A 23,065-nucleotide genomic window follows, 5' to 3' on the forward strand; every position below is an offset into this window, starting at 1 on the left:
AATTTTAGTACTAGAGAAACAAATTATCCAAGATTTACCGATATTTGAAATTCAAAATGGCCGCCATCCCTGTGTTAACTCTATGGAGAAAAAATAACATTTTCGATTTTCGAAAACTTAAGCCGGTGAGTTTTTCTTTCTCAAGAGCTTCAAAATGAGCCCCCACAAGTGGTAGATCAGAAAAGAATTGTAAAAGTTTGAGCGTCCGAATATCTGTCCCCGAGGCGCGATCTAATCGTCTCACCCTGTTGGAACAAAGCAACATCCAAACACATACTTCCATATAAAATTTACTTTCATGCGATGTACCACAGCAACCTCCATGCTGTTAGCCTCAGCTTTGTTAGCATGGCCAGAATAATGCACAAAGCATCTGTATCTGGCCGTAAAGAGTTTGACATCTGCTGTAGTGAAATGTTCTTGTTGTGGTTCACTTTGAGCTTCAAACGGTCAAACAAGGAAAGAATAGAATTAATAACCTTACCTTTATGATTTGTCCTCCCTCTGGATATTTTTCGAGAATATCCTTCAAATACGTAATCAGAGGAGGTGGGTGGATTCCAAATCTCCTGCCTATCACAGATATAACAAAAAGCGATATCAGTAATGTTCGACAATGGCTTTCTATCACTATGTGATCGGTTTCCGAAAGTTAGCCATGACATTTATCCTTTGAAATTTATCCACTCTCTGTTCATTTTAGACTGTCTGATAAGTATCATCCATTGAATGTCTTGCGGATGTTTAAATTGATTCATTTTTGAATGCATTAGTGGAGTTTTTGGATTTATCAGTCTATACTGACTTGAGTTAATCTTACTCTAGCCAGGTCAATGGGAATGTGAAATATTATTTAGTGCATGAACTTGCAATGAATGGTTTTATATATATTGATTTTACGTGATTTTTGTGAAAAACAGTGACTTTTTCATCGTATATTTGTAAAAAAGTAAGCACGGTGACCCATCATTTTTCTTTAGTATTTGATTATTCTAATATACCAGAATTATAAAAAACCGTGATAACTTTCAAGTCTCCTGATCTTCCATGACGCTCTCTGGCCTGACCTTGTGTACAGGTATGTTTCACTGTCAGTGTCATGAGCGTTATCGGATATTTTTGAGGTGCTTCAACACGGTTGGAACCCAGGCAAAATCATAAAATATCGTCTAGTTTGAATCCTTAAACGATACTAGATGACAGTATCGATATTAATAATGTATCGTATTATGTAAAGAGTTCTAAACGATCATATTAAACTATACCAGACTCTACGATCGATATTTCCTAATATCGATACTAGACGATGCATATCTGATATCGTATAAATTTGCAATGTCGCGCTCTCCTCAGGCGCGAGGTGGTAGACTGGCGCTTAGATTGTGGGGTGAACGCCTTGGCCCATAGCCAGTAACTCTGGGCCAGTCTACTGCAGTGGGAGTGACCGTGCGCGTGCCTTTGCCAAACTGAAGTCCCTCGATCACGTGACCTGTATGTCGTGACCATGTCCACAACGTAGATAAGAACAGTTAATACAAATAGGAGACAAGGAATGACTGAATTAGTCAAAAATCTTTATTTAAACGTTAAAAAACACTAGGCGACTGGTGGGCTAGTCTACTGGTGGCGTCTCCAAATACTGGTCAGCTGACTGGTAACCTTTGACCAGAGCGCCATCTTCGGTTCGAAGGTTATATGACCAATACGAATGACCGTATTGGAATACAAGCATAGGTATCACTAATATGATTGAACGTTTTACAGACAAAAAACTTGCTTATGTTATTTTATTAATATAAAAGAAGACATTTCGAATAAAAATTGTACATTTTTAAAGAGAAACGTGAGTTGGACAACCATAAACAGATGTGACACGTTACCAATACGAATGGCCGTTTTGGAATACAAGCATAGTTTTCACAAACGTGAATGAAGGTTGTACTAACAGAAAATAGGTCTTTACAAAAAGAAATGTTTTTAACAAAAAGAAAATAGGTTTTACAACAAGAATATGTTTTTTACAAATTAAAAGAAAATTTTTGCTAAAAGAAGAATTTTTTTAAACAAAATAAATGTTTTTTTACAAAAAGAAAATAGGTTTTACGCAAAGAAAATAGGTTTGTACACAGAAACACGATTGGAACTAATTTGGGATAATTGGATGGTGAAGTAATGTCGGTTTAACCTGCAAATGTAAGCTCATCTGCTTTTTTTTAAAGTTATACACTTGTTATAATGAGTAATTTGTAATATTGCAATATTTAACTATAGGGCATCTAACACTTTTGAGATATTTTAAAAATATGAAGATCCAATTATCCCAAATTAGTTCCAATCGTGTTTAGAGAAAATGGGTTATTACAAAAAGAAAATAGGTTTTTACAAAAAGACAATAGTTCTTTACAATAAGAAAATGCTTTTTACAAAAAGAATATGGTTTTCTACAAAAGACAATGGTTTTCTACAATAGAAAAATAGTTTTTACGAAAAGAAAATAGGTTTTTCAGGAACCTTGTAACGTTTGACTTGCCATACTCAAAAGAGGTTTTCACAATGCAACAACATGGACTATATAATGGATCTTAATCAGCGTGAAAAGACCGCAATCTCCTGGTCGCATGCAAACTTAGCTGGCATTTTTGAACAGCTGTTGTGTGATGGTAAAATGAAAGTTGTTATCAAAATTACACCAAGATATTTAAAGAACATGACCTGATAAACAGGAACTCCATCAATGTAGATCAGATGATCAGGTTGAACACATTGTCTGAAGTCAGCAGTCTAGTCAACTCATTAATTTTCGACACCCGACATGACAGAAGTAGGATATTTATGATTATTGATCGGAAGTGTTGTTGGATGGTTAATGGTGTTTCTGAGTACATGTAACACTGTTGGATGAGGTGGATCATGGACTTAGTTACTCTGAAGCAGGTGTGAGTGTGGAATGGCCGTCTGCATGGCCTGCTGAGACCGATATGGCTAGGATATGAAAAAAGCCATTTATGGTGTTTTCTGAAGGGAGTAGAATTTTTTGTTCCCCCATATGGATGGAATATCAAGCTGGACATGAGGTGAGTGGGAGGAAGCTGGAACGAGAGTAAGCTGCTATGAATTCTCGGGGGACCCATATGCTGTCACAGAGTGTTGTGTCCTTATCCAGGTGGCCAGGGAGGAGCTGAAGCAGACTCAACGTGTCAATAGTGAGATGCGGAATCATGATGTATATGAATAACTGAATTGGATCATACCAGGAGTTTATGAAGTGGAGTGGGATAAGATGAGAGTGGAAGCTGGCCCTGGTCATTATCCTTATCTATGTAGGAAAACAGTCTGTGGGCTCCCTCGCGAGTATTTTATGAGTAGTTCATGAATAGTGCATGAATTTAGTTATTGTATTACTGTAATGCCCATGAAATGGAAAGCGGGGACTGTACAGGACCAGTGCGAGTAAACACCGTACAAGGCTGGTGGACTGGATGAAGACAAAACATGTGGCTGAGTGATGCTTTGTGTTCATGGTGTTGTCGTTTCAGCTGCTCATGCAAAGTGAAACAGCCAGATTTGAACTGAAAATGCCCCCGTGTTTCAGTATGTATTGCAGTTATCTGTAAATTGAGACTGTCTCCACAAGTTTGAAACTTCATTCAGCTGTTCACTGAAACTCTTATGATCAACATCATGAACAATATTTACCGCAAATTAATCATCCAAAGGGCAATTAATATATTGAGTTTCTTTGAATGCCGTCTGCTGCTGTATCACCACTTTATATCGCAAATGTATTGCCTTTGATCAAGTCCTTCAAGATTTATATGCCAAATTATGAAAGCTAATTAGATATGCAAATTATAAATCAGCTATCATGAAAATACAATGTAATTGTCTCATCAATATACATAGTAAGTTTCACAAACTTTTTCAGTCCTTACAGTCTTTTGTCTCTGATTTGGACAGTACAAAAGTTCTAACACAACTTTCATGAATGTTGTATCATAGTATCGCTAATGTATAAACAAGGTTACCTCCATTTTGATCGAGTCTATTCGGATATATTTCCTAATCAGGACAGTTCGTTAAATATGCACATTAGTAATAGCTGAAGTAGAAATGGCTTGATGACTTTCAAAAATGCTACATCATGTCTCTAGTGTACATAGCAAGTTTTCGTAGACTTTGATAGAGTCATTTCAGATATATATCCCTAACTAGGAAAATTCATTAAATAAAAAAATTAGTAATAGCTGAGGGAAAAATGCTTCATGACTTTCAAAAATGTTACATCATAATATCTCCAATGTACATAGCAAGTTTCGTCGACTTTCATACAGCCAATTCAGATATGTCCCTCATAAGGAAAATTCGTCAAATATGCAAATAAGTCATTAGCTGTAGTAAATATGCTTACTGATTTTCATTACGTTGTTTCATAGTATCCTCAATGTACATGGCAAAATTTGTCAACTTCGATCAAATCAATTCAGACATATATTCCTAATTAGGACAGTTCGTTGAATATGACATTAGTAATCAGGTGATCTCAAAAATGCTGAACAACATTCATTATTATTTTATAATGGTATTTTTATTGTATACAGCAAGTTTCATCAACTTTGATAAAGCTGATCCAGATATATATTCCTACTAAGTAAAGTTCGATAACATGGAAATTAGTAATTAGCTGATCTCAAATTGCTGAAAACCTTTCATGAATATTATATCACAGTACCTTTAAAGTACATAGCAAGTTTCGTAGACTTTGATACAGTCACTTCAGATATGTCCATAGTTAAGAAAGTTTGTTAAATATGCAAATAAGTATAAGCTGAAGTGAAAATGCTCAATGAGTTTCTATCATGTTATATCATAGTATCTCCAATACGTAGAAAATTTCATCAACTTTGAAGTCAATCCAGATATATCCCTAATTTGCAAAGCTCGTTAAATATGCAAATAAGTAATTAGCTACAGTTATAATGCGAAATGAATTTCAAATATATTATATATATATCCAATGTAATTGATATCCAATGTAATTGACAAGTTTCGTCGACTTTGATCACGTCAGTTCAGATTAGGAAAATTTCATTAAATACGTAAATTGGCACTTACAGTGGTTTGCTTTGAAGCATTGGCATTTGACGAACCAGACATATTGTCTAAATCGAGGTGTTGCCAACACTGTCGGGTGGAATTAACAGCGAAGCGGTAACATGAGTCGATCATAACAAAATCAACTCTGCTAAAGTTGAAACATTGTCAAGCAGACGGTCAAACGTAGAAGACGAAAAGAAGACGAGAAGAAGACGGAAAAATGTTCACAAAATATGGCGATGTTTAGATCAGGCCTTGCAATTTTAACAGTGAAATTAGACAAGCTGACTAATTTATTCACTTTTTTGTAACGTGTAATTTGACAAGTCAGACTAAAGTCCTCGCAGCTTCCCAAGATGTTAGAGGGACATTATCGATATCTTTTGACCCTTTTTTCACCAACATTGTTGCAAACGAGCAGTTGCTGATGTTGTTCGATTTATTGAAAGATGTCTAAAAATAGTCGACCATAGAAAACTTCCATCCAATTTTGCCTACACTCTGTAAAAAAAACTCGGGTCAGGGTTAACAGTAGCCCACCTAAAACCTCTGACCCGAGGTTTTTCTACACAGTGTAGGCAAAATTGGATGGAAGTTGTCTATGGTCGACCATTTTTTAGACATCTTTCAATAAGTCGAACGACATCATTTGGAACAATATTGGTGGAAATGAGTCAAAAGATAGCGATAATGTCCCTTTAATTGTAACCGCTACTCACAACAGTGCGACTTGGGTGAAGTGAAAGCGAGCAAAATCATTAAAAATAATCGTCAAGTGAAAACAACGTAATTAATTAACAAGACATTGAAGAGATATGTACATGTGGACTATTCCAAGAAGTGAAGGATTATACTTTTGTTTTCATTTCTCGCCCAGGATGATGTTGAGGTAAGGCAGCCGTCATTATTTACGGCGTGGGGGAGGGGTCGGAGGAATTCCATCGGAAACTGAAATTTCGAGTAACCCCCCACTCAAATTCCTCATGGTTGGCAACCATGAGGAATTTGAGTAACCGCCCTCTCTAACACAGAAATTTTGACTGATACCCCCTCCACTTAAAAAAGTAAAATTTCGATAAATGCATTTGTAAAATTTACGAAAATTCAGCAATCGCAAAACCTTTCAAATCCTGCTATTCCGCTTGCACTGCCCTGTTAGATTATCATCGGTTATCTTATGACAGTTGAAAAAGGTGAAACCAACAAAATGATATTTAAAGTCGCATGAAAATGTACATATAAAAGCTCACGCTATCACTAGTATCCAATTGTTAATAATGTATAAGAGTATATCAATATCAGTAACTGTAGTAGACCCAATGAAGAAGAAAGGCTTAGTCCCTTCGAAATATATGTTATACACAAGCTCAGAGTGGAACATTGATACCAGTATAAAACCATATAGTATTGAATTGTTTACTTTGGGATGGGTATAATGACTGGGTTTTCACTAAGATATCTGACAGGGCAGAATTTGAAATTACAGGGGGAAAACATATGGCAGGCTGGGGGAGTACTGAAGGGGTTCCCCCTACTCTTGCATGAAATTTTGAGAAATTGATGTGTGCAATGGTGCAGTCTGGTGCAATGTGAGAGGTGTTTTCAATATGTATTGTTACTAAGTAAAATTGTTAGAACACGCCAAGGGGAGAGCACGAGAAGGGTGTCCCCCCTCTCGCATCGAAAATTTTGAGAAAGTAATGTGTGGAATGGTGCAATCTGAGAGGTGTTTCAATTCACTTTGCACCAAAAATTGAGTGACGCCCCTTCTTTCTTTCCACATTTTGAGCAACACCCGTTCTTTGTGTGACCCCCTCTGATTCCTCCGACCCCCAGAAAGTAAATAATGACGGCTCCCTAACATATCGGCGTTTGCCTCTATTGTCACAAGGAATAAGGAATACGCCAGAATATATATTGCATCACGTTTCGAATTAAGCAGACACAGAAATGCGGCTAATGTCATAAAGCAGAAGAATGCTGTCATGCATGGCTTCACTTGCGGTGGCGTTGAATGAAAGAGTTTATATGTGGAAAATATATAAAGGATGACATACGAACAGAATGAACAGAAAGTACGTTAAAATAGAATATATGAATCAGACTCCCTTAATTTAGAAGTCTAGCAAAAACGCAATTGCTACTTGTTGTTCTGCAGTGATAAATGGTTTCAAATTCATCGAATAGAAATAAAGAATTTGAGCTGCTTTTTTAAGATTTAAAAATGATTTACTAGTTTCACTTTACATGCTAACTACTCACCTGGTAAAGCCTCCATATTGTATTTTAAGTTCCGCCTTCTATCCAGTCCCCTTGCCTCTAACACATACGGCTGCAGGATCGTCGGCGGAAGTAATTCTCGGTCATTCTAATATCAATGTGCGACTGTGATTTTTCCTGATTAGGTAGGCTAACTCTAGAGCTTACTGCAATCTTATGTGTGCGCACGGTTTGTGGAGTGACCGTGGTGGGTGGGTGAAACGACGCTTGTGAAGACTGGACAATGCTGTATTAATGTATCAACCCAACATAGCGATGTGAGTCAACCAATGATATACCATTTAAATGTCATGTGAGTTTTATTTATGCATGATTTCTCTGAAAGCTCGTGTATAACATTTCGGCGAACAGCGACGATAGAATTGTATGAGTCACAAGAACAAAGTGAAAGAAGAACACTGTTTCATTAATGATAAATTTGGAAGTGAAAAAATCATCATATGTCAGAGTAAATGTACTCTTGTCGATTAAAAACTTTTAAAAGCAATGACTGACATAGCTGAATAGTACACAGCTAAATATTTTGCCGCCATAGAAGAATAGTCGTATTGGCCTCCTGCCATAACATGTTCTTCGTTCATACGTTGGCAATAGACTACTGACAGGATGCCCTTACAAAGCCCTGGGGTTACACTTGATATTTTCATATGGGGGGTGCCGCCCGAGTACAAAACATCTACTCATAAATATTTAAAAAATGACCCATTGTTATGCTTGACAGATTTCGGAAATTTTCACCTATATTCTGTTGTATGCGAAGGCGTTCTTAAAGCATGGGACAATTGCTTTGTTATAGAACCATGCGGGTCGGTATGGGTCGTCTAGGGCTTTCATATTTTGCCGTGTGAATTACAGTCAAAGCTGATAGCCATTGATGTGCGCCCAACAGCCAAATATATTACCCCGGGGATATTACCATTCATATTGGTGAACGCCCCGGGGGTACTCCCATAGAAAAGGTGTACGGGGTATGTGCCGCCCGAATGGGTTTCTTTTCACGAAAAAAATCCTAAACATTGGTCGATTTTTCATCCGCAAAAAGTCTAAACATGGGGTCGATCAAAGCAAATGTCCCATGCTTTAGGAAAACCTTCACATGCAACAGAATAAAGGTGAAAATTCCACAAGTTTGTCGAATATCAAGAGTATCCCAGGGGTGAGCATCATAGGTATTCTCCCGAGGTCTGAACTGAGTACCCTTGCTTTCACAGTCTATGGCAGTGTGCATGTGCCGTGGCATAGGTGACGCGTCACGGGCCCGGGTGTCTCCGAAAGTTGGACGGAGCTAAACAGATCCAAACGGAGCGAACTCGACGGATCCAAACCGGGAAAATGATCAAAGGGACCCAAAACAAGCCTCTAAAGTAAAAATGCAAACCCAAACAGACCAACCTACAGACTAATTAGGGACGGGGGAGGTTGATTCACAAAATAATGAACTCCGGGCTTTCATTAACAGCCGTCAGGCGGCGATTTTTCGCCGCCTGACAACGGAGGATCGCCGGTTGAAAACATATATCGATATCACTTCTTTCACCCTTATGATCGGCGTTTACATAGAAAACGGAACGATCGCCGGTTGAAATCAAACACCAGTCGTTACTTTTACCATTTATGATCGGCTTTTACACAGAATTATAAAGTGTTACATGTGAAAATGTGATCTATGCTTCAATTAAGGATGAATCTATACCGCGAACTTGCCTCGCTGACTTACTTCAGAGGAAAGAAAAGAGGTAATTTTTAATTGTTTCAAATTTCTTGAAAGTCAAGAATTTATACCACGATAAGGATTTACAATGGAGTACGGACGTTTACGTAGTCGCAATCTCGGATTTACGAAGTCAACTGAATGAACCGTACAATGCCATGAGGCTAGTACATGTGTATATGGTGGAGAACGCTTATGTAGTCATTTCTGGCGATTGAGCAGCGAGAGAAACGATCAGTCACCAAGGGTAAAGCAAATTTGCTAAACGGTATTTTATCTTGAATAGTGAGTCGAATGAGTCATAAAATACTCATATTTTTAACGTTCAATACGAGGTTGAAAAAATGTTGGACTTTTTCCCGTTTCTAATTTGTTTCATGCCGTACTCATGGTGACTGTGGCTGTACAGTCTCCGCTTTTAAGCGTGGCTTCAGCGTCTCCGACTCCAAGTTTGGGTCAACAAATTTTACTCCGGTGTTGTTATACCATACTGATCACATACGATGACCTTCGATCATCGGCCGCAGCGACCAAAGGTCGCTGCCTTAACTAGCCTCCTGATAAATGTTTTCAGCCTGTTGATAAGATTTTTTATCATATGTCCATGACCGTATATTTATGTAAAAGGTAATTAAGGGAGCATTCGTTATTTACGGGGAGGGGGGGGTTGGTGGAATTTGAGCGACAAATGAAACGTAAAAAGCGACCCCCCTCCAAATCAAATTTCTAAAATTTGACCCCCCCTCAATTCATCAATTGTAAAATGTGACCCCCCCCCCATGAAAAAAAAATTTCATCAGATTTGATTCATTAACCCTTCGCACCCTGTGGCCCCGGGCTGAAAAAGTTTCCTCACATACTAGAGAATCAACATTTTTGGTGAAATGCCAAAATCAAATTTTTTTGCACACACATGAACTTGTAATCGCTCTAGTCTAATCAAGTACACTAATATCAATAATCAAGAGTACATAAATACACAGATTTACCTAGTTTTATATTGGAAAAAAATTATTCATAGTTTTCATATAGACAAGATAGTGAATCAACATTTCGGTGACATTCCAAAATCAAATTTCTTGCACAAACATCCACTTGTTACCACCCTAGTCTAATCAAGTAAATTAATATCAATAATCAAGCGTACATAAATACACAGATTTAACTAGTTTTGTAATGGAAAAAAATTATTCATAGTTTCCTCTGACAAGATAGTGAATTAACAATTCGATGAAATTCCAAAATCAAATTTCTTGCTCAAACATGCACTGGTAACTACCCTAGTCTTATCAAGTACATTAATATCAATAATCAAGAGTCTATAAATACACAGATTTAGCTAGTTTTGTATTTAAAAGAAATTATTCATAGCTTCTCATAGATTATGTATGGAGGACCTGTGTATTTTCTATTTTGCCTGGGAGTTCTTGTGTGTTATCACTGTATACCTAGGGAGTCCAAGACGGGAACTTTCCAGAGAGTGTTTTACGTTGCATGCTGCACTGGCACTGGAAGGTTTGAGTATCAGCGTGTGCTTTTTAAGTCAGATATTTCTCTATTTTGAGTCTTACTCAAGTCAGCAGATATGTAATGAAACTGGTGAGTGGCAGAGATCGAATTTTATGCGGATCGGACTGTTTATTTAAACCCTACGCCATCCTCTACTTTAGTCGATGGAACGAACATTGCTCACACAAGTGAAAGCCGTGCCGTATAATTGCAATATACGCACTGGCACGCTAAGATGATAATATCACCACAAGTTGAAAGCTGATCTTTCTGCAGCAAATTGTGTGTTAACTGTGAACTTTATTCCGTTTATGAGTTCAGTCAGATGTCTGAGATTGTCATGAGAACATTATTTATGATCGTTCCACTGAACTTTTGTCGATGCGCGGAGTTAGCAGAGGAAGACTTCAGATTAGTTCGGCATGTCCCGACTGGAAGTAAACAAAAGATCTAAGATGGGTGCTCCCGTGGTAGCTGAACTGGACGCTGCTTAGCAGTGAATTGCGTGTGTTGTCGCCGACTTTCATGTGCAGACATTACACGGGACTTACAATTGTGCTCATCATCGAACATTAGTTAAAGTCGCGTGTGAACTATTTGTGTTTCCAAGCCCCGTGGTCAAGTCTGAGGTACCTCTGCGGTAACGTTAAGTTTTCCATAGAAATTGTTAAGCATTTAGAAAGGGTTTGAACAGAGTTTTGTTCTGAAAGTGTGTTCGACTCCTGCCGTCGGGAGTTCGATCAGTACGGTTACTGTTACCATGGAGTAATATTTATAGTTTTGAAGTACGGTTTTACTATTTTATATGTAGACCCCGATATTTGACACAATATAATAGTAATATACAGAAGTTGTTTGTTACATTATATGACTGTGTGTTGGTTCCTCATTTCATGCCCCATGCCGTGTAGCCCTGCGTACAGGTGTGTGCACGTGTGTTCCCAGCATAGTACGGCCTCTACCAAAACCCTGCAATGGTCTTTGAACAGACTTGAGGTCTCTGCGGCCTGGATCTGGACCGCAATGAAGACTAAAGGGTCTTTTTGGCCGAAATTCTCCTCTATTGGGGCAAAATCCTTTCCCTGCCTACCTTTACCTCCTAACCAATCCCAGAAAAGATGCGATTGACTTCTCCTAACGTCCAAAACCGCTCATTTTCTGAAACATAACATACTCGACAAGTTGTTTACCCATGAATCTCGCTGCAGAGACCCCAGTTATCTCCACAGACCGTTGCAGGCCGGGCTGTGGTGGAGGCCGTATACGCCAGGAACACACAGACCTGTACACAGGGCTACATGCTCTGTTGCTGCTCTAGAGAGGTTAACGCCAGTCTCGGACTTGTTGGCCCTGCTAGAGAAATAAATTTGGCTGAGCTTCGGTCGGTTATTATTCTGCCGTCTCGAAACATCGGTTACACAAGCAATATTTCGGTGAAATTCCAAAGTCACTTTTGTTTTCCATAACTCAATACAAACCTTTGTAAAATTTGACCCCCCCCCCTTCAATCATTGATTGTAAAATTTGACCCCCCCATAAAAAGCGGTTTTGTAAAAGTCAACCCCCCCTGATTTCCACCAACCCCCCTCCCCGTAAATAACGAATGCTCCCTAAAAATAAAGAAATTTTATTAGTTTTTGTCAGTCTTTCGAAGGGACTATGTTTTTATATTCTGCCGCTGGTCTGAGTGCGTTGATACATGTTTGTTTACAACAGCTGATCACGTCGTCCATCGCATCGTGTCGAGTGTATACAGTCTAAACAGGTATTTCAGCGCAATTTATCGCAGTTCAGAAAAGGAATGGAGCCAATTTACTTATTCTGGTCACCGTCCCGGTGTTCTGGTGGATAATTATTACACGGACAATATTGTAAGTTTGAATTCACTTTAATAACTCTTGCTGAAACATGGCTGACGTGAACAGGAACGACGAAGTAGCGCGAAATACAACAGATTGTAAACATCAACTTTTAATTTTCTACAACAACCTGTCCTGTAACTCTCTTTAGATCTGAAATAAAGGAACGTTAATAAATTCATATGTACTAGTAATATGTTTCGCTTTATATCGGTAAATTTTGATTGAAGTGAAAAAGATGGATTTGATCGTTAAATGCAAGATGACATCAAAATCGGAAATAAACAACAATTGATGACGTTAACGTGCCGTATCAGACTGATGTTTTACGTTCCACGTCACGACGCGTCAGAGGAGACACGGAAAGCCCTGCGAACTGAAAGGTGGGGTAGTCCTAACGTTACATTTCAATACCTAATGTATTCACTGCTGGCTAATGATAATTGGCGAAATGGCAAAATAGCGAAATGAAGAAATAAAGAAACTGAAAAATAGAGAAATCAATTGCCACCTAAAAGCTGCTTCCTACGATGTCAATACCAACGTCATATGTCAATTACCAATGTCATCACTTGCAGTATTAGTAGAAGAACAAACAACAAACCGAAAATGAGTACAAAATGGTTTTAAATGCAATAGAGATCCTAGTGAGTGAATGGATTGATGTCTGCCCTTCTTTTTATGTCGGTGTATTTTTTGGCATATTTTTGTTCGTACATTGTAGTTTTTCGGTTATTTTCGAGTGTATACCAGTATTTTATGAAGGATCATTTTTTAGCCTGGTGACATGTGACCACGAGAGTAATTTCCTACGTTGAATATTTTTTGCCATATATGTCATACAAATCTGTCATTTTTGTATGTGTCAATACATTTATTCTATTGTTTACTTATTTTTGTTGGTGCTTACTTCATTTCTCAAGTTCTTGGTGTATATTGTATGCATGAATTATGTTTGTTTAACTTTGACAAAGTCAAGAACGAACGCGCCAGCAAGGTATAACTTCTGTTATCTGATGACAGCATCCACAGATTATTAATTTACCTTTGCTTGCTTTGGCACATTAGGCAATCAAACTCTTCACAGTAGATGCAGCATAGTGATAAAACGTTTATTAGCAATACGACAAAAAACCTACCCACCCCTGGGGAGGGACAGGTAGGCGGCCCTCTATGCTTGCCATCTTATTTAAAGATCTAAAGTTGTGCCACAATCTACATATTGGCGTGTCGGCTTCACTTACTGAAAACATCACGATCCAGACTGGTACCTCAACTCGTAATTCCCCTAACTACGAGCGCTACTGTATCAAATTGTATCGTATCCAATGGTTTTTAAGTTACGACTGGAACAAAATCTATGCACGGGCCGATGGAATGGCACACACACACACACACACACACACACACACACACACACACACCCATATATATATATATATATATATATATATATATATATATATATATATATATATATATATATATATATATATATATATATAGAACAAAGCAGGTCAAGACGCACCAACTCAGGACACCAAGCTCTTCATTTATAAAATTTACTACACCGACGTTTCGTGGGAGTAATCCCACTTTATCAAGGTTAAAACAATCTGAAATAAAATAACAACGACAAACTTAAAGTAAAATACACATGTTTAAAGGATTGAATCATAAAGAGACTGGAAAACGTGTAAAAGTTAAAAATAAAAATTGGCGCCAACTTACAAAAAAAGGCGAGCAGAAAACTGCCCCGCTTTCCTTCGAACCCAGAAGTCGAATGGTCAAAGTGTGGGTATTGTTTCAAAACAACGTCAAGGCTTATTTATACTTGAAAGACATTTGCATATTAAAGTGTAGGAAAGGTGGCAGTGCAAACCACACAGAAATGACGTACTAAAAATATCCGACTCTAAAAATACAGCTCAAACAGGTGAAATTATAAACCGTGGACAGTAGCGTACATCCAAGGACATTATGTAACAACTGAAATTCTACAATACATCAAACAAGAACAGTTACAAAGAAAACTAAAAGTGAATACTGCTGAAAGAGTGATGCCTACTAAAAATCGTCAAAATGAAATGAAGAAAGAGCTGTAAAATCTGCTTACACATCTAGAATTTTTGTGATGTCTCTTTGTTCAAACCTTGAGGATACATTGTGTTGAGTTGAAATATCCACTTGGACTCTGTGAAATCTCTGGAGAATTTGTCATCTTTGTGTACTTTTTCGAGAATTACAACTTTCATATTTTTGACGGAGTGGTTATATGAATTAAAATGTTGGCTCACGAACATTGCAGGGTTATTAGGGTCAGACTTATTAGATTTAATCATACTCCTGTGTCCAGCCATTCTATATCTAATTTTATTCTTGGTTTGTCCAACATATTGACACATGCATTTATCACAGTAGATACAGTATATAACATTCTCAGTGTTACAATTATAATTCCCTTTTATTTGAAATATTTTTCCATTATGGATATAAGTCATTTTGTCCTTTTTAGCTCACGTGTGTAAACACGTGGGCTATTGTCATAGCGATGTCTGTCTGTCTGTCCGTGTGTGTGTGTGTGTGTGTGTGTGTGTGTGTGTGTGTGTGTGTGTGTGTTAGTGTGTGTGTGTGTGTGTCTGTCTGTCTGTTTACACGATAACTCAAAAACGTCTGAACGGATTCAAATCAGATTTGGTACACAGGTACCATATGCTACTTGCAAGAACTGATTAGATTTTGGTTAGTGTGGCTTGCATATTAATGAAGTTATGCAATATCGTTTATTTCCGTACAATGGTTTCCCTATGGAGACGGTAATGACAGTGTAGATATATATCAAGAAATACTGCACAAAATTTCATGAAACTTTTCACAGATGACAATCTCAGAACATTATGATGATACTGTGAGTGTCATGTCAGTTACCTTCTCATTTGCATATTTAATGAACTTTTGTTATCAATGAGATAACTCTGAAATTCCTTCACCAAACTTGATGATACTTGCAACAAATATTGATCTGATATATATCTCATTATACTTAGAAGCATTGGACAGTGTCTAGTTAATAAATAGGTTATTTGCATATTTTATGAAGTTTTGTAATTAGTCATACAACTTCGATATAACTTCACCAAATGTGATGAAATCTGCTGCAGATACTGATCTGACTGATATCTAACTGTAGTGTAAAGCATTCAGTAGTGTGAAATTAATTAAGGGTTCATTTGCATATTTAATGAATTTTGTAATTAGGTATATAACTCTGAAATTACGGAACCCAAGTCTTTGAAATTGGGTACAGATATTGTTTTGATAAATATCTAATTGTACTGAGAAGCATTTGGCAGTGCCAAGTTAACGAATAGGTCATTTGCATATTTTATGAAGTTTTGTAATTAGTGGTATAACTCCAAAATAACTGCACCAAATGTTATGAAATCTGCTGCAGATACTGATCCGACAGATATCTAATTGTGGTGTAGAGCATTTACTTGTGTGAACTTAATTAAGGGTTTATTTGCATATTTAATGAACTTTGTAATTAGTGATATTACTCCAAAATTACAGCGTTTAATTTGATGAAACTTGCTACAGATGTTGATCTGATAAATATCTAATGGTACTGAGAAGCATTGAACAGTGTCAAGTTAATAATTAGCTCATTTGCATATTTCATTAAGTTTTATAAGTAGTCATATTACTCCGAAATAACTGCATCAAATGTGATGAAAACTGCTGCATGTAATGATCTGACAGATATCTAACTGTGTTGTAAAGCATTTAGTAGTGTAAAGTTAATTAAGGGTCCATTTGCATATTTAATAAACTTTGTAATTAGGTATATAACTCTGAAATTACGGCACCAAATTTTGTGAAACTTGCTACAGATATTGATTTGATAAATATTTAATTGTGCTTTGAATCATTGAACAGTGTCAAGTTAATATAGGGATTATTTGCATATTTAATGAACTTTGTAATTAGTGACATTACTCTAAAATTACTGCACTAAATTAAATAAAACGTGCTACAAATGTTGATCTGATGGATATCTAATTGTCCCATGAAGCATTGAGCAGTGTCAAGTTAATTAACAGCTCATTTGCATATTAAATAAAGTTTTGTAATTAGTGATTAAAATCTGAGAGTACTGTGCGATGTTGAAAAAAACCTGCTTCATTTAGTGATAACATATATATATCTTATTGTTCTGTGAAGCGTACTACTATTAATGAACCTGTTGTAAAACACGTGAGCATATTCAGTTCATATCTGGTTTACCATATGTGAACACATTATTTTACATTTACTATCTCCACATGGTCCTGAACCGTAATTTATATTATCGTCACTACGTTTCAATGCTAATTTATGTCTAACAATGAGTTGGCCAAGGTTTGCGCACAGTCTTTGTGAAATAAGAGGTGGGTGAGGCACGACTTCACGCATTCTTTTGGAAATTTTTAATATATCTTGGTGTTTTTTGGCCATTTCTTTTATATTTGGACGCAGAGGATGAAAGTCACTGACCCATGCTACTCTCTTTGTTGTCTTAGGTTTGTTATATTGAAGAAAATGTGTCCTAGGTTTATTACGAACCTTCTCTATGATTCAATTATCTTATTTTTATTATATCCTGATTTAACCAATTTATCTTGAAACTCTTCTATTCGCTGATCAAACCATTTTTCTAGGGAACAAATACGTCTCAATCTGATAGTACCACTGTAGATAATGGTGTTGAATATATGCTTGGGGTGAAAAGAGGATGGAGGCAGATATCTACTGCTATCGGTTGGTTTAATATATAGATCTGTCTCTACTCCTGAATTAATTAGGCTGGTGGAAATATCCAGAAAATGTTGCATTTTTGTTCCGTATTCTAAAGTAAATTTGATTGACGGGTGAATGCTATTGAGGAAAGTGTGATAGGTTTGGAGTCTAATTTCACCAAGTGTCCAAATACCGTACAGATCATCAATGAAACGTTTAAGAAAGTCTGCTTGATCTTTATAAACACTTGTTTTTCTCCAAAACCAGCTCATAAATTTGTTAGCATACATGGGTGCAAAGGGAGTACCCATAGATGTACCATGTGTTTGAAGGTAGTACTCTTCACAGAATTCAAAGTAGTTATTTTGAAGGATGATATCTGCTAGATCAATGATATCATTGATGTTTTTTTCATTTAAAGTAGAGCAGGTTTTGAAAGCATGTTTTAATGCTTCTAATCCTTCTTTACGGGTAATATTAGGATAGAGGCTCACCACTTCAAGATTAAATAGAATGGTATTGTCTGGCAAGTTTGACAGCTGTGATGCATTATAATGGTGCAAACGATTCAGAAAATCGGTGGAATCCTTAACCAACTCTACACAGTATATTGGCACGATATTCATGAGTTGATAGTGAAGCCAGATCGAGGCTCTACGAGTTGGACTATTAATCTGTGAGATTATTGCTCGTATGGGTGGTTTAACATCAACCGTGATGTCTGGATTTTTCAATTTATGCCATTTAGCAAGCCCGTGAATATAAGGAGTTTTAATGTTATCTTTGTGGCAAATAGCTAACTTCTCTGTATCTGAAATTGTAGAATTGTGATGCATTTTATCTGCTTGTTGAACAATTTTCGCATGAACTGTGGGTGTAAAATCTGTACTCATCTTTTTGTAAAATTTTGTATCTGATAGATGTTCCTTCATGACTTCAATATAATTCTGTCTATTCCATACAATAACTGAACCACCCTTATCTATCTTACTGATATATATAGACTGGTCATTTCTAAGCTTATTGATTTCTTTTCTTTGTTCAGTTGTGATATTGTCATTGCGTTTAGAACATTTACTTTTACCTGTGGGATTATACTGTAAAATCTCATCCAATTGAATTTCACAGTATTTGTCCAGCATGGGATCTCTGCCCGTAGGTGGTGTCCATTTACTTTCAATTCTCAGTTCTTTTGGTAGCTCTCGTGAGGCAGATATATATATATATATATATATATATATATATATATATATATATATATATATATATATATATATATATATATATATATATATATATATATATATATATATAATGTGGTGGCATTTGACACCGTTTAGGCCCAAAAGTTGTCAGTGTAGTTGTCAGTAGTTCTGTGTCACTTGAGACAACAAATAAATTGGCAGAGAATGTTTCCCCTTGAATGTTGCAATCTTTGCATAAAGAATATCATGGAATGTAAAAAACACATACTGCTGTAACATATGCAAACGAATTTGCCCAATAACAACACAATCATTTCACACTGACATATTTGGTGATGGAAAGGATCGATGCACGGACTTGCACAATGGCGGTGATGAAAAGTACTGCTATTGACAAGCCGAAGCCTGCTATTACCTGAATGATTCCCATCAACGGTATATTCGGTTTAAAACTGAAGAACTGTGTTGCAATTTCGAAGAAGAAGAGAACACATTGAATAGCTGAAATTAGGTAGTGGAATGATGACACTGTAGCCGATTCTTGTTATACTCTTTATTCAAACTAAGTTACACTGCTCAACGGCAAATGGTATGGTTTCTAAAAGATATTATCTTTGGCGCCTTTCTTATCAGCTAAACTACTTCAATATATATTTTGGATGTAATCCTAATTCTTCTATATTAATTATACCATCGACCGTATTATACTTGTGGTCAATATATTTCATATAACTTTGATTGTTGTAAAATTACACTGTAGAAGATGTGGTCCTTGTCAACAAAAAAGACAAATAATTTTTGACTAAATTATCCCTTATAACAAGAACTCTATAAACACTGGCGATGGGTTCTAGCAATTTTCCTATCAATGAGTCCATAATCACAACCAATTATGAATTTCTGCAGGATTCTTTTCAATGGCCCCTTATGTGTAAATCATTTTGAAGCTATTACATTTTTGGTTACCTCATATATATATATATATATATATATATATATATATATATATATATATATATATATATATATATATATATATATATATATATATATATATATATATATATATATATATATATATATATATATATATATATATATATATATATATGTTTATTAGCGACGTAAAGCTTATGAGATAGGCTGATTGTCCGTCGTCTGTCTTCCGTCCGTCTGTTGTCCGTGATCATTTGACTGCTTCTCTGAAAATGCTGGTCTGATTTGTCAAAAATCTTGTGAGCTTTAGATTACTTAGAGATTTATTCATTATTTATTAATTTATTAATTGATTTATTCCTTCCTTCATTTATTTATTCATTCATTCATTCATTCACTCTAAACATAACTGGCATTGGTGTACTCCAATTAACTGGTAAATTTTCGTTTAGTTCCAGGATATATCGTGGTCTGTATATTAGTGGATGAAAAGTAGTTGGAAACAACATAAAAATTCCGAAGGCACAACAGCGGTTTACTGTTTCTGTGTCAGTGGATTGCGTGACAGTGTTGGTTAAAAAAACGTATGAGAAAACTGCCTCCTAAAAATATTAAACATCAGGAGAGACGTCCACTGTGGCAAAGCCTGTTATTCCGATTAGCTCCTTACAATGCAACGTCGCCATGACTCTTCTCTTGCCGTTCTTCATCGGTGTGAGGGCAACACAGGTGCTGGTCGTTTTCCTCGGGTTAATATTTCTGCCAAATCAATGAAAGAGTTTTGAACTGTAAATTTGAAATGCACTCTTTAACCACAAAACAAGACTTCGATGTCATTCCATCTTTAAGAAAAACTGAGAAAAATGGACTCCACAAAGACTACACTAAACTTGCACACGTTCAATATTACCAAATTTCACACATTCCCAAGTCTTCGCCACTGCCTCCATGGTCCTTCATAGGATACACTGCTTCACTTACCTCTGTGGTATAACTTTAGTCTTTTGTATTCCTGGTCCTTCGAGGGTGATTCTGACATCAGTTAGAGGTTTGTCCAATGGGTTGGTGAAATCGATCGATAAAGAAACCTCCTGTCCAATTTTTGGTCTGGCTGTGCCCTTCATTGAGAAAATGTTTAGAACAGGTGAAACGTTTATGACGTCAGATGAATCACTGATACGCTAGTGAAAAGTAGACACCGACCAATCTCACTCCAATTATTATGTATTCAACAACAGGTTTTCACAGTTGCCATGAATAGCATATTTCTTGACGTGATATACTTGTTCTGTGTGTAGAACTATCTCACTTACAATTCGAAACAACACTTGCTTTCAGATGAAACACTTTACACTCCATATAATCTCATCAAAAATATTCCTCTGATAGTTCACGCAGTCCGTTAGTTTTCAGGTGTCTTAGATTTCGCACTAATTTATAATAAGCACGACAACCTCCTCTCTACATCTACCGTGTATAAAAGTGTGATTTTCAGCTTGAAGTCCTACTTTGAATTAAGAAAGTTTAAGTTATAAACACCAGATATGTTAGCTAATTGTTAATCGTACTGGTTTGTATGCGCATGCGAGTCAATCATTCACGGGGTTGAACTTATCGTGGTTATTGGCGGATTATTGCAGCACTTTGACAATAAGCTTGTGTGTTTATGATTTTGCGAACTCTTTTGCGCAGCGTTAACTCATCCTATGTGGTTTTCTGCAGGGAATTTACCACCATAAAAGGTCGAATGTGTAATATTTTGTAATTCGAAAGGGACCGCTATTGATCAATGTTCTACTTTTCACTGATACCCACGACGTCCACTTGGAGCCATATGCATCGTACTGAGCAAGAAATGCGAGCAGACATGCGAGTGAAGTTGGAGACATCGTACACGATAAACCATTTTCAAGCCTTGCTCAAGAAAATTAATGTTATCAACAACCTTAATAAACATCAATCTAATATCCTTCCATGTACTGTACATGTAAGATCTGCATGAAAAAACGCCCTCACGTTATAAGCATTACCTGCATCTTGATATCCAGAGTAGGTGGTATCAGGGAGAAGTCCTCTTGCTCCGCAAACATCTCATTGGTTCCTTCGATTTGGCCAATCACGTAGATTTTCATGGTCGCATGTTCTCCCAATAGATCGGAGTAGTCCATGCAACGAACCCGAAGGCTGTGCTCGGTTGCTGCGAAAACCAAGGAAGAGTGTGTAAAGTCAAAGGAATTTCGTAATGGTAAAGAAGATTTTATGGCTGCCAACACACAGGCTGTGCTTTTAACGAGAATCTGAAGTCCATCGCATCCATGAATCAACATACAAATCCTGACAATCAATCACCAATGCGAGTTTAATTCATGTTTAAATAATAATGATTTATCCCTTATAGCGAAAGGAAATGAAATATGTTCAGAGAAAGGCCCGGCACCTGCGTACCTTAGGCATAATCTGAATGATACATATGACAACCGTTTTCTTCGCGTCACTAATTTGATAACAGTAATCTTAGCAAGAAATCAAGACAATGTACTGCATGACGATCAGTACGAAACATATGTAGACATGTGTATGTAAAAGTAAAGTAACGTAAAGTAAGCCTTTATTGAAATCGTATCCCAGTTGGGATCTTGATCATAAAGTACAAGTATGTATGTATGTGGATAAGTAGGTAGGTAGTTATGCATGCATGCATGCATGCATGCATGTATGTATGTATGTATGTATGTATGTATGTATGTATGTATGTATGTATGTATGTATGTATGTATGTATGTATGTGCGTACGAGCATGCACGCACTCGAGCATGCATCATGGATTGGTGTCTTCATGTATGTGTACTTGTATATTTGTTCCCCTCCTGTTCCGATAACACTCACATTTATCAGGCTCTACGGCTATATTCTTGAACTTAGCTTGCTGACAACGTTTAACGACAACGCCCGTGTAGTGACATACACAGCAAGAGACGTGCAGGTGACTGATGGTGCACTTGCTGACACCCTCATTCGTCAGTTGGATTGAAACGTCAAAGTCGTCGCCGATCTTGATGCCTTCTTTCACCACCACTTGGTACTTGATGGAATAATCAGCTTTGTCCGCGATATACGTTTCGGGTTTGCTGCCATGGCTACAAGCAAGCTGCACAGCGAGGCGCTCTTCAGTAGACCCTGAAATACAAACATTGATGAAGACAGTGACGTCTCTGTACCTGGAATACATATATTGTTTGTATGAAATACTGAATATCTGAGAAATATATCTATTTGTGGAAGCATGTGTAACAGATGAAAGGAACTGTATTGGGGATCTGTTTTGCCTTCTTACAACTGACTAGAACATGATATTTTTCTCAACGGATTACATTTTCTTGCTCAAAAGTCATTAATCAACATCATCATCATTGCCTTGCTTGGTTTTCCTCTCGCCCGCATCAGCATCAGGATGGAACCTGGATTTCCACTATATTATCAAAGAACCCAAGAAAACGTCAAAATTTACCAAAATTTCTCACGCGAAAGACAGCGGAGCGCCAGAACTTGTATTACACAAATGTTCTATTCACTGAAAAGTGTATTGCAATATATGTGACTCACTGTCACACGCGCTGTAAAATTTTTGCAAATCCGGAGATTTTTAAGATAAAAGTGTCTAAACTTGGCCCACAAGTGCGTCATTTTATTCT

General features: G+C 36.9%; 2 protein-coding genes across 3 annotated transcripts in view; both read right to left on the minus strand.

Moving 5' to 3' along the window:
• The window catches only part of LOC139135807 (sacsin-like), a 28,577-nt gene extending 20,989 nt beyond the window's left edge, over window positions 1–7,588 (minus strand). For both annotated transcript variants that reach the window (XM_070703535.1, XM_070703534.1), the window contains exons 1-2: window positions 7,357–7,588; window positions 485–573 (exon numbers count right to left, since the gene is read on the minus strand). In XM_070703535.1, the coding sequence (XP_070559636.1) occupies window positions 485–573; window positions 7,357–7,372 (105 nt within the window). In that variant the 5' untranslated portion in view covers window positions 7,373–7,588. The remainder of the gene's footprint in view (window positions 1–484; window positions 574–7,356) is intronic.
• Window positions 7,589–19,690: 12,102 nt separating this feature from the next.
• Window positions 19,691–23,065, minus strand: part of LOC139135808 (protein-glutamine gamma-glutamyltransferase K-like) — a 35,526-nt gene continuing 32,151 nt past the window's right edge. The window contains exons 10-13 of the mRNA XM_070703536.1: window positions 22,260–22,550; window positions 21,404–21,570; window positions 20,355–20,491; window positions 19,691–20,132 (exon numbers count right to left, since the gene is read on the minus strand). Coding sequence (XP_070559637.1) covers window positions 19,985–20,132; window positions 20,355–20,491; window positions 21,404–21,570; window positions 22,260–22,550 — 743 coding nt within the window. The 3' untranslated portion in view covers window positions 19,691–19,984. The remainder of the gene's footprint in view (window positions 20,133–20,354; window positions 20,492–21,403; window positions 21,571–22,259; window positions 22,551–23,065) is intronic.

This window comes from Ptychodera flava, chromosome 6 (assembly GCF_041260155.1).
Source record: "Ptychodera flava strain L36383 chromosome 6, AS_Pfla_20210202, whole genome shotgun sequence".
Taxonomy (NCBI): domain Eukaryota; kingdom Metazoa; phylum Hemichordata; class Enteropneusta; family Ptychoderidae; genus Ptychodera; species Ptychodera flava.